This window comes from Delphinus delphis, chromosome 8 (assembly GCF_949987515.2).
Source record: "Delphinus delphis chromosome 8, mDelDel1.2, whole genome shotgun sequence".
Classification (NCBI taxonomy): domain Eukaryota; kingdom Metazoa; phylum Chordata; class Mammalia; order Artiodactyla; family Delphinidae; genus Delphinus; species Delphinus delphis.
This window is the reverse complement of record NC_082690.1, coordinates 11,579,477-11,591,981: the sequence shown is the minus strand read 5'-3', so window position 1 is coordinate 11,591,981 and position 12,505 is coordinate 11,579,477. Positions and strand designations below refer to the sequence as shown.

At 51.6% G+C, this 12,505-nt stretch overlaps 1 protein-coding gene and 1 non-coding gene across 2 annotated transcripts in view; one reads left to right on the top strand and one right to left on the bottom strand.

Moving 5' to 3' along the window:
- Positions 1-1,318: 1,318 nt before the first annotated feature.
- TRNAG-CCC (transfer RNA glycine (anticodon CCC)) lies at positions 1,319-1,391 on the bottom strand. The gene has a single exon. It is a non-coding gene; the product is annotated as a tRNA-Gly (tRNA).
- Positions 1,392-6,252: 4,861 nt separating this feature from the next.
- Positions 6,253-12,505, top strand: part of GRAMD1B (GRAM domain containing 1B) — a 176,057-nt gene continuing 169,804 nt past the window's right edge. Inside the window, exon 1 of the mRNA XM_060017759.1 lies at positions 6,253-7,222. Within this exon, the coding sequence (XP_059873742.1) occupies positions 6,849-7,222 (374 nt within the window). The 5' untranslated portion in view covers positions 6,253-6,848. The remainder of the gene's footprint in view (positions 7,223-12,505) is intronic.

Genomic DNA, 12,505 nt, shown 5'->3' with positions numbered 1-12,505 from the left:
CACAGGCTCCGGACGCGCAGGCTTAGCGGCCACGGCTCACGGGCCCAGCCGCTCCGCGGCATGTGGGATCCTCCCGGACCGGGGCACGAACCCGTGTCCCCTGCATCGGCAGGCAGGCTCCCAACCACTGCGCCACCAGGGAAGCCCCTAACATGGGACTTTTGATATCTGTTTCTCAGGGTGGTTGGGAGGCTTGAATGGGATTTTGTGTGTGAAGCACTTTGCCCGGTGTCTGGCTTGCGGTAGTCATTCAACAAACACTGGCTCCTTCCTTCCCTTGACTTCCGAATCATCCCACATTCTTGGTTTTCTTCTAATCTGTGACTCTGAATAAATCTTCATAGGACTTTTCTTTCCCTTGCCCACCTCCTCTCATCCCACATTTTTCTCCCGCCCTATTTCACATTTTCTCCATCATTTACCTGCATTGTTTGCCGTGCATAGTTGATACTCCAAAAATATGGACGGATTGAATGACAGTCTCTGGATTGGCCTCTGTGTGTCCCATCTTTTGCTTCTCCAGTATATATATTTCACACTGTCACCAGAACTGCTGTTCCTCAAATACAGGTTGATAATGTTACTGCCTGCCCCCCCCAAGAAAAAAAACTTGAATAGCATCCCTTTGTTTAAAGAATAAACTAAACTTTAAGTACTCACCAATATGACCCTCTTGTTTGTCCATCCTCATCTCCTCTGTGTCCTTCCATAAGCCCTGACTTCTTTCTTCCTATTTTCAAAAACTCTCCATGGGTTTTTTTCTCTTCAGTGCCTTTACTCAAATGTTTCCTTTATTCCAGAATGCTCCATTCCTCTTTTCTACTGAAATTCATACGTTACGTCTTCACTTAAATACTAATTCCTCCATAGAGCCTTCCCAGACCACCTCTTTCCCTCTGGTTAAAATTTATCCATTTTCCACTCACAGCTGTTAGCGCTTATGCTTTGCACTTAATTAATTCTGCCCTGCTAGGCTGTATGCTCCAACGCACATCCCGTGTCATGCTTGTCTTGCTGTCTCCCCAGCGCTTAGTAAGGAGCTCACACGCTGCTGTAGCTTAACGTGTACTCTTAGAATTAAACTGAATGGAAAATCAACGCGAGTGGTCGTGTTTCCTAACACAGGTCTTATGATGGAGACTTAATTAGGTACAAAAAGGCCAACATTTATAGAGCACTTCCTAGGTGCCAAGCACTATTCTAAATGCCCTACGCTGTTCAGATGCTCTCACAACAGCTGCAGGAGGGAGACACTATTTTTAAAAAATATTTATTTATTTGGCTGTGCCGGGTCTTAGTTGTGGCATGCGGGATCTAGTTCCCTGACCAGGGATCGAACCTGGGCCCCCTGCATTGGGAGTGCAGAGTCTTAACCACTGGACCACCAGGGAAGTCCCACAGACACTATTAATTATCCTGATTTTTTTTAGGTGTGGAGACAGAGACACAAAGAAATTAAATAACTCATCACCAAATCCAACAGCTGGTAAGTGGTGGAAAGGGTCAGAAGCTCAGAGAACAGGCCTGTGGGCCTGTGCACGCAGTCACTAGTTTACGGTGCCCATAGTATTTGGACCCTTCAGAGGAAAGCAGCAGGCAACCCAGAGCAGGCCACCTGCCTCCTCCGGGATGGACGACAAGGAGACGGGTGGGGTGGCCGCAGGAAGTCTTGTCCAGCCCTGATGTCCTCTGGAAGATTTAGAGGACAAGTGATGATGTCTGTCTGCAAAATCAGGGTCAGCCAAGTGTTGTGCAGAATAGTCTGGATTGACTCCTAAGCCTTTCGATGAGCAGTTAAACCAGGCAGGCTTATCTGGTGACAGTCCTCCTGGGGTGACGTCTTTGCTCACCCTGGCATCGGCCACCGAAGGCTGGCGGAAGCGTGCTGCCAACCTTGCGCGTTTCCCAAGGCTGAGAGACCTCGCCAGCGCACCATCCTTGGGAACTGAGACCCGGGAAAAGTCTTGCAGCTCTTTCTTCCTTTTTCTCAGAAGGAGAAGCTGGACGTGGAGGCTGGTCCACTGTGGTTTTATTTAGATTGTGCTTAGCCAGCATCCTCCAGCACTCTCTAATCACACAAACTGAGTGCAGAAACCGCGCTGATGGCTTCAGTGACGAGCTGCTGCACAGGGTGATGAGGTAGGGATTAGAGGAGGGAACAGACTCAGGCTACCAGGGGAGGGCTTGAAGCTTGCTCTCTCCAATTTCACCCGTCCCCGCAGTCCCCACTCCCAGCCCCTTGTCCTTCACCACCCTCCTATTTCTGTTTCACAGTGCAGATATTAAAGCTGTCCGTGGGTTTCAGGGAGGTATTTAGTATCCAGCAATCAAAACGCCCTGGTCCAGAAATGCATCAGTTCAAATGGACTTTGTTTTAGGCATACGTGAATTGCTTTTATTTAAAAGAGAGAGAATCTGGGGCCCACAGACCCACGATGGTTGGGCCTTTACGAGATCATTCTTTCCTGCTTCTACCTCTAACTGTGCTCCAGTTACCTTTAAAGATGTGCAGAGAAAGCCGCCCTCTAAACCATCTTTGGTCATCCATTCCAGCCCTTAATTGGCCTTTCTCTCGGGAAATGTTTATCATCTAACCTGAATCTCCCACACAGAGTACTACACAAACTCATTTCCTCTTGGTTGGCAACGGAAGAAGCGTTTCAGTATATGATCCGGCCGTGCTTCGTTTTGTATTTGAAGACAGTTCATTACGCTGCTCTTGTGGCCTCGTCCACATTTCTATCAGGATTTCCAGTTCTCTGATAGCAACAAGTTCCTCTTTGTGAATGCCCACTGCCCACTTCTTTCTCTGGTCCGTGAGCCAGCCCACGGGTCTGGCTATTTTGATGTCCTGAGGGAGAGAGAGTCTGTGTCCTCACCTTGAGCGGGGGACTGACTGTCCTGTGGCAGCCGCGTTGGAGGGGACACACCTGTCCGTGCTATTGGGAGCTGCCTGCCCTTGGCATCCCTGGGGCTGGAGGGATGTGGGTGGGTGTGGGTGGGGACCTGCCCCTTCTGCCTCCCACTCGCCTGGGTGGGCACCCAGGAGAAATCTAGCTTCTCACCTGCTATTTTTCACTTAAGTTCCCTCCTGGAAGTTTCTGCTGAATAATGGACTTTGGAGTTTGCAGGGCTCCAGAAGTAGTAGACAGGTGTTGGATGTCTTGTGTCTGCAGGAAAAGGGAGCCTGAACAGTTGAGAATAAACAACAGTTGCTTGGTAACATGAGCTCCTTTCATTAAAGTCAGAGGCCTGGCTGTGTGAGCTGGGGGCAGGCAGGCCTGGCTGGTCTGGCAACACCTGTCTGGAGGGGCCACAGGTGAGGGCAGTTTCCTGGAGAACCGCCCAGTCGGCTGAGAGTGAAATATGGGAGACAAGTGGAAGGGTGGGGGGACTTGGGAGGAATGCAGTGGCTCAGATTCTGAAGCTCTTTAGTCCTGACCCCCTGACACCAGCTCCTGTGAGAAATTGTTTTGCAGAACTTTGCACTTCCCTTTCCACACTTGTAAAATACGGATGGAACTGAGTAGCTACACGTCGTTTCGTGACATACCCAACTAAAATCAGGGCTGGTGAAATGCTGGTGCTCCAAGGGACCTGCTTTCCAGAGCTGATGCATTTGATGAGATTTGGGTGGCCTCTAAGTGGCTTCAGATGACCCAGGTTCAAGTTCTGGCTTTGTCATGGATCAGTTATTGTGTTTTTATCTCTGACCTTGGATATCTTCCTGTGCGTCACTTCAATAAATTGTAAAATGAGGGTAATAACATCTGTCCTCACTGCTAGGGTCACTGGGAAGATAAAGTATTACAGATGAAAGCCTTTGTGACAGTGTAAAGGTTGCTTTACAAACAAAACACACAGGACACTGGACAGAATCAAAGGGAGGGCAAACTTGGTCCTTCCTTTAATGTGTGTAGTTTTCACAGCAATGATGACTTGCAGCTGGAGGGCATTTCATTTGCAAACTAGTGTCCCATTTATCATCTTCCTTGACAGTGCCACAGTGGAAAGGAAACAGCTGAGGGTGGTGGGATGGGGATGTGTTTTTTTTTAAAAAAAATTTTCTTTATTGAAGTAGAGTTGATTTGCAATGTTGTGTTAGTTTCTGGTGGATGTGTTTTGAGTAGGGTTTTATTGGGTGACAAGTACCTTCTTTTCTTTAAGCCGAGACTTGCAGGTGGAGGTGAGCTAGGACAGTGGCTGGGGGCTTCAGGTACTCTGGGTATCTGCTTCCCAAGTGAAACCGTTGCAGACTTAGTGTGGAGGAGGTTTTCCCTCAGGCCAGGAGAAATGTAAATGATCACTCAACTACTGCTGGGCACAAGGCTTAAATTAAACCTCACGGGGTTTTAGATTTTAGGTCCAGCATCTCTTGTGGGTGGAAAAGGGGCTGAAGTGTGTGGGAGGAGGAAGCTGCTTGTTTTTCTTCCTTTCAAGGGGTGTACATTTAAATTCAGAGGGCGCACGGTCCCCTTAAGGGGGCCAATCCCCTTGCTGAATCTCCCTCTCCCCAAAATACCCATGGAACCCTCTGGCCCCTGTGTGTGCACCCTCCTGTTTTGTTCCATCTTGTTTTGTTTTTTGGCTTTCCAGTGAACGGTAGTGAGCCCACCCACCTTCCTTTTGCCCCTTAAACACCCGAGACGCCGCTCTCTTAGTTCAACTGCCCCCTTAACAAGCAGGTTCCTTGAACTGAAAAGTTACCAGATCCCCAGCAACCCGCTCATCTTTGGAGGAAATCCAAGGCAGTGAGCAGCTCTGTGGCTTCGCTCCGGACCCTGAAGTTTGGAGGGACAGCTTGGCTTCCTGGGCATTCCGGAGCCGGAAGCAGTGTCCTGCCGCTTGCCAGGCCTGACACCTGATGGGAAGGAGTTGATCCTTTCCGGGACACATCCAGGAGTTAAAATAGAGTGATACCAAGCCACCCTTGAGAGAGCCAGTGGCCGGATGTGGAGAAGGGTCAGAAATAAGACAGGCCCGCTGTTCCAGGGAGTCATTTACAGGTGGGCCTGGCTCTGGCATTTCGGCTTCAGTCTCTCTCTCTTCTGGAGCAAAACATACTTCCCTCAGATTCCTGGCCTCATGGAGGTTGTGCAGGGTCACAATGCCTGGAGCTCCCCCCATGTGTCATTGCAGGGCATGGTGGACCCATGGCCAGCTGTCACACTTGAACTGCAGGGACATATTTTCTTACAGTGAGTTCTGGTGGTCTTTAGGAATGTGATTTTTTTTCCTCAGCTTTGGGACACTTGTGAAATGTTCTCATGACCTTCATGCTGGCACAGAAGCTGGGCATTGTTTCCCTACTGGACTCACGGAGAGGGGCAGAGAGGATTGGGTGAATTGCACTGTGGACTTAATGCTGCACTATTTGTACTCCTGCTGGTCTCTTTGAAAGCCATCATCTCTACTTTGGCTCTCACGTGCAGGACTTACTGGAGAGGCACATGCACTGTGGGCTGGGAGGAAAGATGGGCGGTAACAGTCTATGATCTAGGAGCTGGGCTGCTTTAGACTCAGTCCTGAACAGGGCTCCTCGGTGAGGTGGATCAGTTCTAGGGCCAATCTCTTAGGGTGGTACCTGGGTCTAGGGAGTGAGGGGTTCAGCATAGCTTGGGACACGACAGGACTGACCCACACTTTCGAGGGTCCATGACCTGGGGACATACAGACGTTTTGTGACGCAGTCCATGCCCCCTGCAGGTTGAAGCAGACTTGATCCAGCCCCCAGGAACGTAAAGGGAGTACCCTTAGCTCCCTGAGACTCACTTTGCTGTATGCTTCACCTTCTGGGTGCTCACCTTCCTCTAATTTCATTCTGTGCTTGGGATGGGGCTCTGGTATTGACGGGGTCACCCAGATGCACGGAGATGACTCCCTTTTCCTGACTGGTCCTGTGTGTCCTGTGTCTCTCAGGTCCTACTGTCTGTCCTTCCTCCATATGTCATGTCTGCTGTCCTCGGCTTATTCCACAGAGCTGTCCTCTCTTCTCAGCCTGTCATTTTGGAAGCGGTGTCCAGAACTGCACCCCCCCTGCACCCCAAGTTATTCAGAGAGAGCACCTTTCTCAGGAGAGGAGATCCAGCCGAAGAGTCCCTAGTCTTCCCTCAACCCTGTATCCTGACTGAATTCCTCGGTTCCTCCCTTCCCCTGCTCCCCCTCAAAGAAAAAGCAGGGAGTTAGATTAATGAGAGCTGCCTGGCCAGCCGTCGCTTTGAGAAAGTTTGGGCTGTGATCCTATTTCATTCGGCTGATTGGAGCAGCCTTGGCTCGGAGGTAGCGTCCCTCCCCAGGGATCCCGGGTACAGTTACGCCAGCCGTCGCCGCCTGTGCACGCCCTTTCTGGACAGACGTGACCCTCGCTCCTCGCCCCCTGTTCCTCCTCTTTTGTTTTCATCCAGCGTCTGCTTCCTCTCTCTCTCTCTCTCTCCCTCTGCCTCCTCCTCCCGCTCTCTGCCTCCCTGCAGCGCCAAGACCGGCTCCCCAGCCTAGTCCGCCGAACGCAAACCGCTGAGAGTTTGCCGAGCCGCCCCTTGGGGCCCGGGCCGCCGAGTCCCGCTCGGGCACGGCCGCCGCCAGCCGGCGAGGGAGCGCCGCCGAAGGAAAAGCAGCGGGCGCCCGAGGGGAGCCCCGGAGGGCGGCCGGGCGGCCGACTTAGACTCCGGGGAGGTCGCGCCGCGAGCCCCAGCGCTCCCCTCTCCCGCGCGGCGCTCCGGGAGACGAACTTGCTCCGCTCGCGGCTCGAGCGGCGAGCATTTCCTAACGTGAGAGGCCGGGCGCCGCGGGCGAGGGGCGGGGAGCGGGCCCGGCGGGCGGCGAGGCGCCGGGCGGAGGCGGCGGGCCCCATGCCGGCGGCCAACATGATGGAGAGCCTGCAGCCGCCCGCCCTGCAGGTGCCCGAGCCGCCGGGCGCGCCCGAGGGCAGCCGGGTCTGGTCCAGCTCGTCGACCCCCACGCTCCGCCGCCGGCGCTTCAAGATGCGCCGCACCAAGAATGTGCAGGAGCCGAGCCTGGAGGCCGGGCTGAGCCGGGACCTGCCCGGCGTCTTGGCCCCGGGCAAGGAGTTTCTGCAGCTGCCGTCCATCGAGATCACGCCCTCCAGCGACGAGGACACCCCGTGGTCCAACTGCTCCACGCCCAGCGCTTCCCCGCGCCGCAAACGCTTCCTCCTCCGCAAGTGGCTGCGGGTGAGTGAGCGGAAGGAGTGCAGCGAAAGCAGGTACGTGCCTGTCCCGCCCCAGCCGTCTTCCCTTTTCCTCCCCGGCCTCCCCACAGCCGTCGGGGAGGTGGGGTGGGGGGTGCCCAGGGCACCCCGGGGAACCTCGCCGAGGATTGCAGGAGCCCTTCGCCAGGGCGGACGGCTTCCCCACGTGTCACCCATCTCCCCAGTCCAGGCCGGGGGGCCGGTGACTTTCCATTACACGGGTACTCGGGGCTTCATGCTGCGTTCCATCCCATTGGATCTTCACAGCAACATGAATAGTAACAGCCGTAGCAGCTGATGTTTACCGAGCCTTTATCATTCTCGGTCAGTATGATGGGCACATCACAGTCCATCTCCACAGTTAGTCCCCACGAAACCTCTTTGAGGTCGCTACTCCCTGTCAGTCCCATTGTACAGACAGGGATCGTAGAAGGCGAGAGAGGTTAAGTGGCTCCTCCACTCAGACTTCAGTTTCTAAGCTCCATTTCAATTTTTATTATTTCATTGTTGGCCACCCCAGGTTGCCTTTCCTGGCCCCCATGTGTAGAGGAGGTGGCGGAGTATTCGCACTGAGTGAGTCACATTTCTTAGACATCTAGGCCTGGTCCGCACCATGATGGTTTGTGCCAGCTACTTTTTGTCTGGACAAGCGTGGCATCTGAGTAGTCGGGGAGTTTGCTTTCCCTGCGCAGAGGACTGGTGTAGAAGACCATAGGGCAGCTCCACACAGCCTGGGCCAGGGGTTGTGTTTGAGCCAAGCCCGTCGCCTGGTGGAGGAGGTGGGCAGTCCTCAGTGGTGCACTGATGTCTTGGACCCTCCGTATTTACCTTCAGGCTCTAGGGCCCTGTCACCAAACAGTGGTCTGTGCCTTTGCGTGGGGCAGGCAAGTGATTGGCCACCTTCCCCGGGACTCCTCTTCCTAGTCTGTTCAATTCCATTCATTTCAGTTCAACAAGTATTTATTGGATGTTCTTGTGAGTTCAGTCTGGTACCAGCTAACGGTGCTATGGCCAGGAGGCAGGGAGGGAGGGTGGGTAGAGCTGGGTAGAGTGTGGGGATGTGGAAGTTGAGAAGGAGGATGGGAGGAGACTTGGATAAGAAATCACGGCATGTGAGTTTCCTTGGTATTGAGGAGATGGAATCTTTGGAAGACACATACTCTGTGTGCCATGTGGTACTGTCAGGCAAAGAGAGGAAGAAGACTTCTGGAAGGAAGAGGCTCAAACCACAACACGTACACATAGGTAGTAGAAAACAGGAAGAATATAATGTCAGGGGCATGAGATCAGGAAAGGGGAACAGTACAGATGAAGGCATAAGAACAGGGTGAGATGTGTCGTTGAGGGGACGCTGAGGAATTGGGCTGGGTTACGCAGATGGTGAGCGTTTTACGCCTGCCAGGCTTCCTTTCTCTTATTTGGTGGTAATGACTGGATGTGGTTATCCCTGCAGGCGCAGATGTAAAGCTTTGTTCTGGGGCTTTTTGGGGACCTGAGGATAGCAATTCTTTCTGTACTCTTACTTCATCCTGTCACCTTTTCCAGAGAGTAGAGGGAAATGGGGCAAGCTTGGTGGGAGCTAATCTTGAACTAAAATAGTTCATCCGGGTTTGTCAGCTTTCCCTTCAAATGTGAGAAACCCTAAAAGAGACCCTATTTTGATCCTGAGATTCTGCCATGTACACTGAGGACAGAATATGGGGAAGATTCTTACGCTGGTAGCCGGGGAAGGGATAGGGGAGGGTTTGGTTAGATTTAGGGAAGTCTATCTTGGTTTAGAGAGTCTGTCTAAAGGTGCAGTGGAGGGACTTCCCTGGCCGTCCAGTGATTAGGACTCTGCGCTTTCACTGCCAAGGGCACGGGTTCGATTCCTGGTCCGGGAACTAAGATCTCTGCAAGCCGTGTGGCCAAAAAAAAGGTTTAGTGGAATCTTCATTTTTGTTGGAGCAGGAAACATACTTTTAAATCAGGAAGCGTTTTCACCTTCTAGGAGTAGTGTAGAAACTGGCAGTTGGGGAATTCCCTGGCGGTCCAGTGGTTAGGACTCCGCACTCTCACTGCCAAGGCCCAGGTTCGATCCCTTGTCGGGGAACTAAAATCCCACAGGCCGCATGGCGCAGCACACCCCCAGATGGTAGTTGTTTTCCATGGCGGCTTGCTGGATTAGAAGAATATATGCATGTATGTATAAAAAGACAACCTCTGGATTCAAACCCAAGTTTGTCTGACTCAGATCTCTACTCTTAACCACTGTTAAACTGCCTCCTGTTGGACTCTGTCTCGATTGTGGCCAAAACAAAAACCCATCTCTTTTAGGCCTTGGAAGTAGACGGCTTCTTGGAAAGAAAAGAAGCGGTCAAGTGAAGGGGTGCTTGTAAATGGCCAAGATGATCCCCTGAGGAGGAATTGACATTTAGAGGCAATAGGGCACGAAGAGAATTGGAACTCAAGTCAGGAGACGTGGGTCTAAATTTTAAGGTCTGTCATTTCTTCGCTGTGGAACCTTGGGCACCTCCCTTCCCCTCTGTTTCGTCTGCTCCATCTGTGGATGAATGGGAGGTCTCAAGTGATAGACGTGGGACTGTTTTGTAAACGTCCTCTTGCTGTGCAAGGGGGAAGGATTATTGGCATCATTCTGTGAGTGGCTCACGTGGAGTGGATGTGTGCTTGAGAGTATAGGTTACATACTCACGTGTCCTGGAGCAGCACCTGGGACTCCTCACACGTTACATGACTTGGATATGGTGACTGGAAAGTGACCCAGCTCAGGCTTGGTTTAGGGGAATGAGCACACCAGGCCACGCAGCGTCCTTCCTCTTCACTGTCCCCACCCCAAGTCTGCCTCTCTGCAACACAGAAAAGCCCCTTTGAGGCCTGCGGTGCAATTCTGTCTGATGTGGTAGAAGGCACGGTGTCAAGAGGGCCTCAGCTTGTGGATTTTAACTGCACAAAGATGAAAATATAAAGAGAATCAGGAGACCCCTTTCTTTTCCTTAATCCTGGGAAGAAAGAAGTAGAGAAAATGGTGAAGTTAGCAGAGACCTTGGAGGCCAGTATTCTGAGTCCGATTTTCTCTGTTTCATCCTTGGATCTTCACTGTCTAGCACTGTACTTGGCCTTTCGTCATGATCAATAGATGTTTATTGATGGGTAAATTAATAACGATTGAGTGAATGATTCCTTTTTCTTTCCTCTTTGGAGTGAAATTATCCTTATTCATGAATCAGGGAAAACTTCCTGGAGGACATGAGTCCAGAACTGAGTTTTTTTGACATGTGACAGCTTTATTGAGATATAGTTTACATGCCATGCACTTCAGTCAGTTTTAAAGTACATAATTCAGTGGTTTTTAGTATATTCACAAATATGTGTAACTATCACCACAGTCCATTTTACAGCATTTTCATGACCTTGAAAAGAAACCCATACCCTTTATATATTACCCTCAATCCCCCTCTACTCCTTGCCCCCAGCCCTAGGCAATCACGAATCTACTTTCTGTGGAGAGCTGAGTTTTGAAGGGGAACCAGAAGCCTCTTGGTGAAGGCAGTTTGGGTGTGTTGGCTTGAAGATGGGGATGGATGACCAAGTGTGGTCTTGATGAGGGATGTGGAAAAATGAGGGTGGTGTGGTGATGGGCCGACAGACTATGATTTATGCTGAAGGGTTTGCATTTCAATTAGTCAGGCCGTCAACAAAGATGTATTGAGATCCTATGGACAGTGTGCTTTGTCTGCAAAGAGGATTCAACTCAACGGGGAGCCACTGTAGGTTCCGGAACCCAGGAGAGATATGCTCAGAATGGTATTGGAGGCAACGAATTCTTGCTGTTCTGTGTGAACCAGGTGTGAGGTAGAGGCCTGAGCCTTGCACTGTTCTTCCAGCACTTACTGTTACAGCTGGGAATTGTCATCTTAGCCACTGTTTAACATAAGGTGGCACTGTTTTTTGCTGGCCGAGTTGCCCTCTGAGCTCCACGGATAACGTCGTCTGAAGTTGATGGGGCAGGCTTTTAGAACTAGTACCTGCGTGTCTGCCCAAATCCCTTGGCCATAACTGGTTGTGGTGATTGTTCAAAACCCAAATTGAGGATTAGAGTCCCTCTCTCACCTGCTGGATTATGGCAAGAGGTCAGAATTGGACAGAGACACAACTTTTGTGTCTCTGTGATGGCATCCTGACATCATTCTCTGGAGGGGGAAAGGAGAGCTGACAAGGGGCAAGGGTGTAGGTGTGGCTGCCCGACGGCAGGCTGTCTTTATGGGGGCCACAGAAGTGCTTCTCTACTCTGTCTCCCCAGGACGCCCTCCTTATTATTACCTCTTGCACCACTTTCCCATGGCAGTTCTGTCCCCTCTTCTGTGTGACACATCTACCCTGTCATGACTTCTGCTCGGCTGCACACCTGACCTCAGGTGGCAGCTCTCACTGATTCTGCCAGCCTGGTGAGCCTGGTTATCTATCTGGTGCCAGTCTAGCTGGCACGTGGGTTTGCACGTAACGATTATTCCTCATTGGTATATTTATCGTAAGTCTTCATCCCCTCACTCTGACCTTCGGAGGGAGTCTTGCTTTCGGTTTCAGCTCAGTTTCCAGGGAGGAGGCTGATGTGGGCTACACCCATCAGCTCCGTGTGGACCCTGACATCTAGGAGAAGCACAGAGAGTGTGGGAGGGAGGTAATTCATGGCTTTCTTCACACAAAGCATCAAACAGGAGACCTGTGATTTGTCAGCAGATTAAATAAACTATTGGTGCTGGATAAGGTTAAACTAGGAAAAACCTCTCTCCCGGACCCTTATTTCCTTGAAGGCGGGGACTGCGTCTTACTTTCTGCTAAGCGCCTTAAATACACATTTAATCCTCACAACAAACCCCCGGGTGGGTTTTACAGCTGAGGAACCTGAAGTTCAGAGATTCATTTGCTCCTGGTCGCACAGAAGCAAGGGTGAGATCTGAATCACATTCTTTTGATTCCAGAGCCCGGGCTGTTTACAGTTACACTGAACCATCTCCCCGGGGCCTGGGAATAGTTGGCCCTTGCGTGTTTGAGATCACATCCACGTGGAAGGGGAGGTTCTGAAGGAGGTCGGGAGGATGGGAAGGCCACTGAGGATGTCTGTAGAGGTCAGAGGTCAGAGGTCAGCACGGGGATGTGTGAGGGTGGTGCTACATGGCGTAGGTGAACTGCTCCGTGAGAAGCAGCCGACCTTGGGCTGTAGATGTGGTTTCCACATTCAAACAGTCTGTGGAAACTGAGAAGGTAGATCTAAGCCCCGTGGGCTGATTCACACTGGCC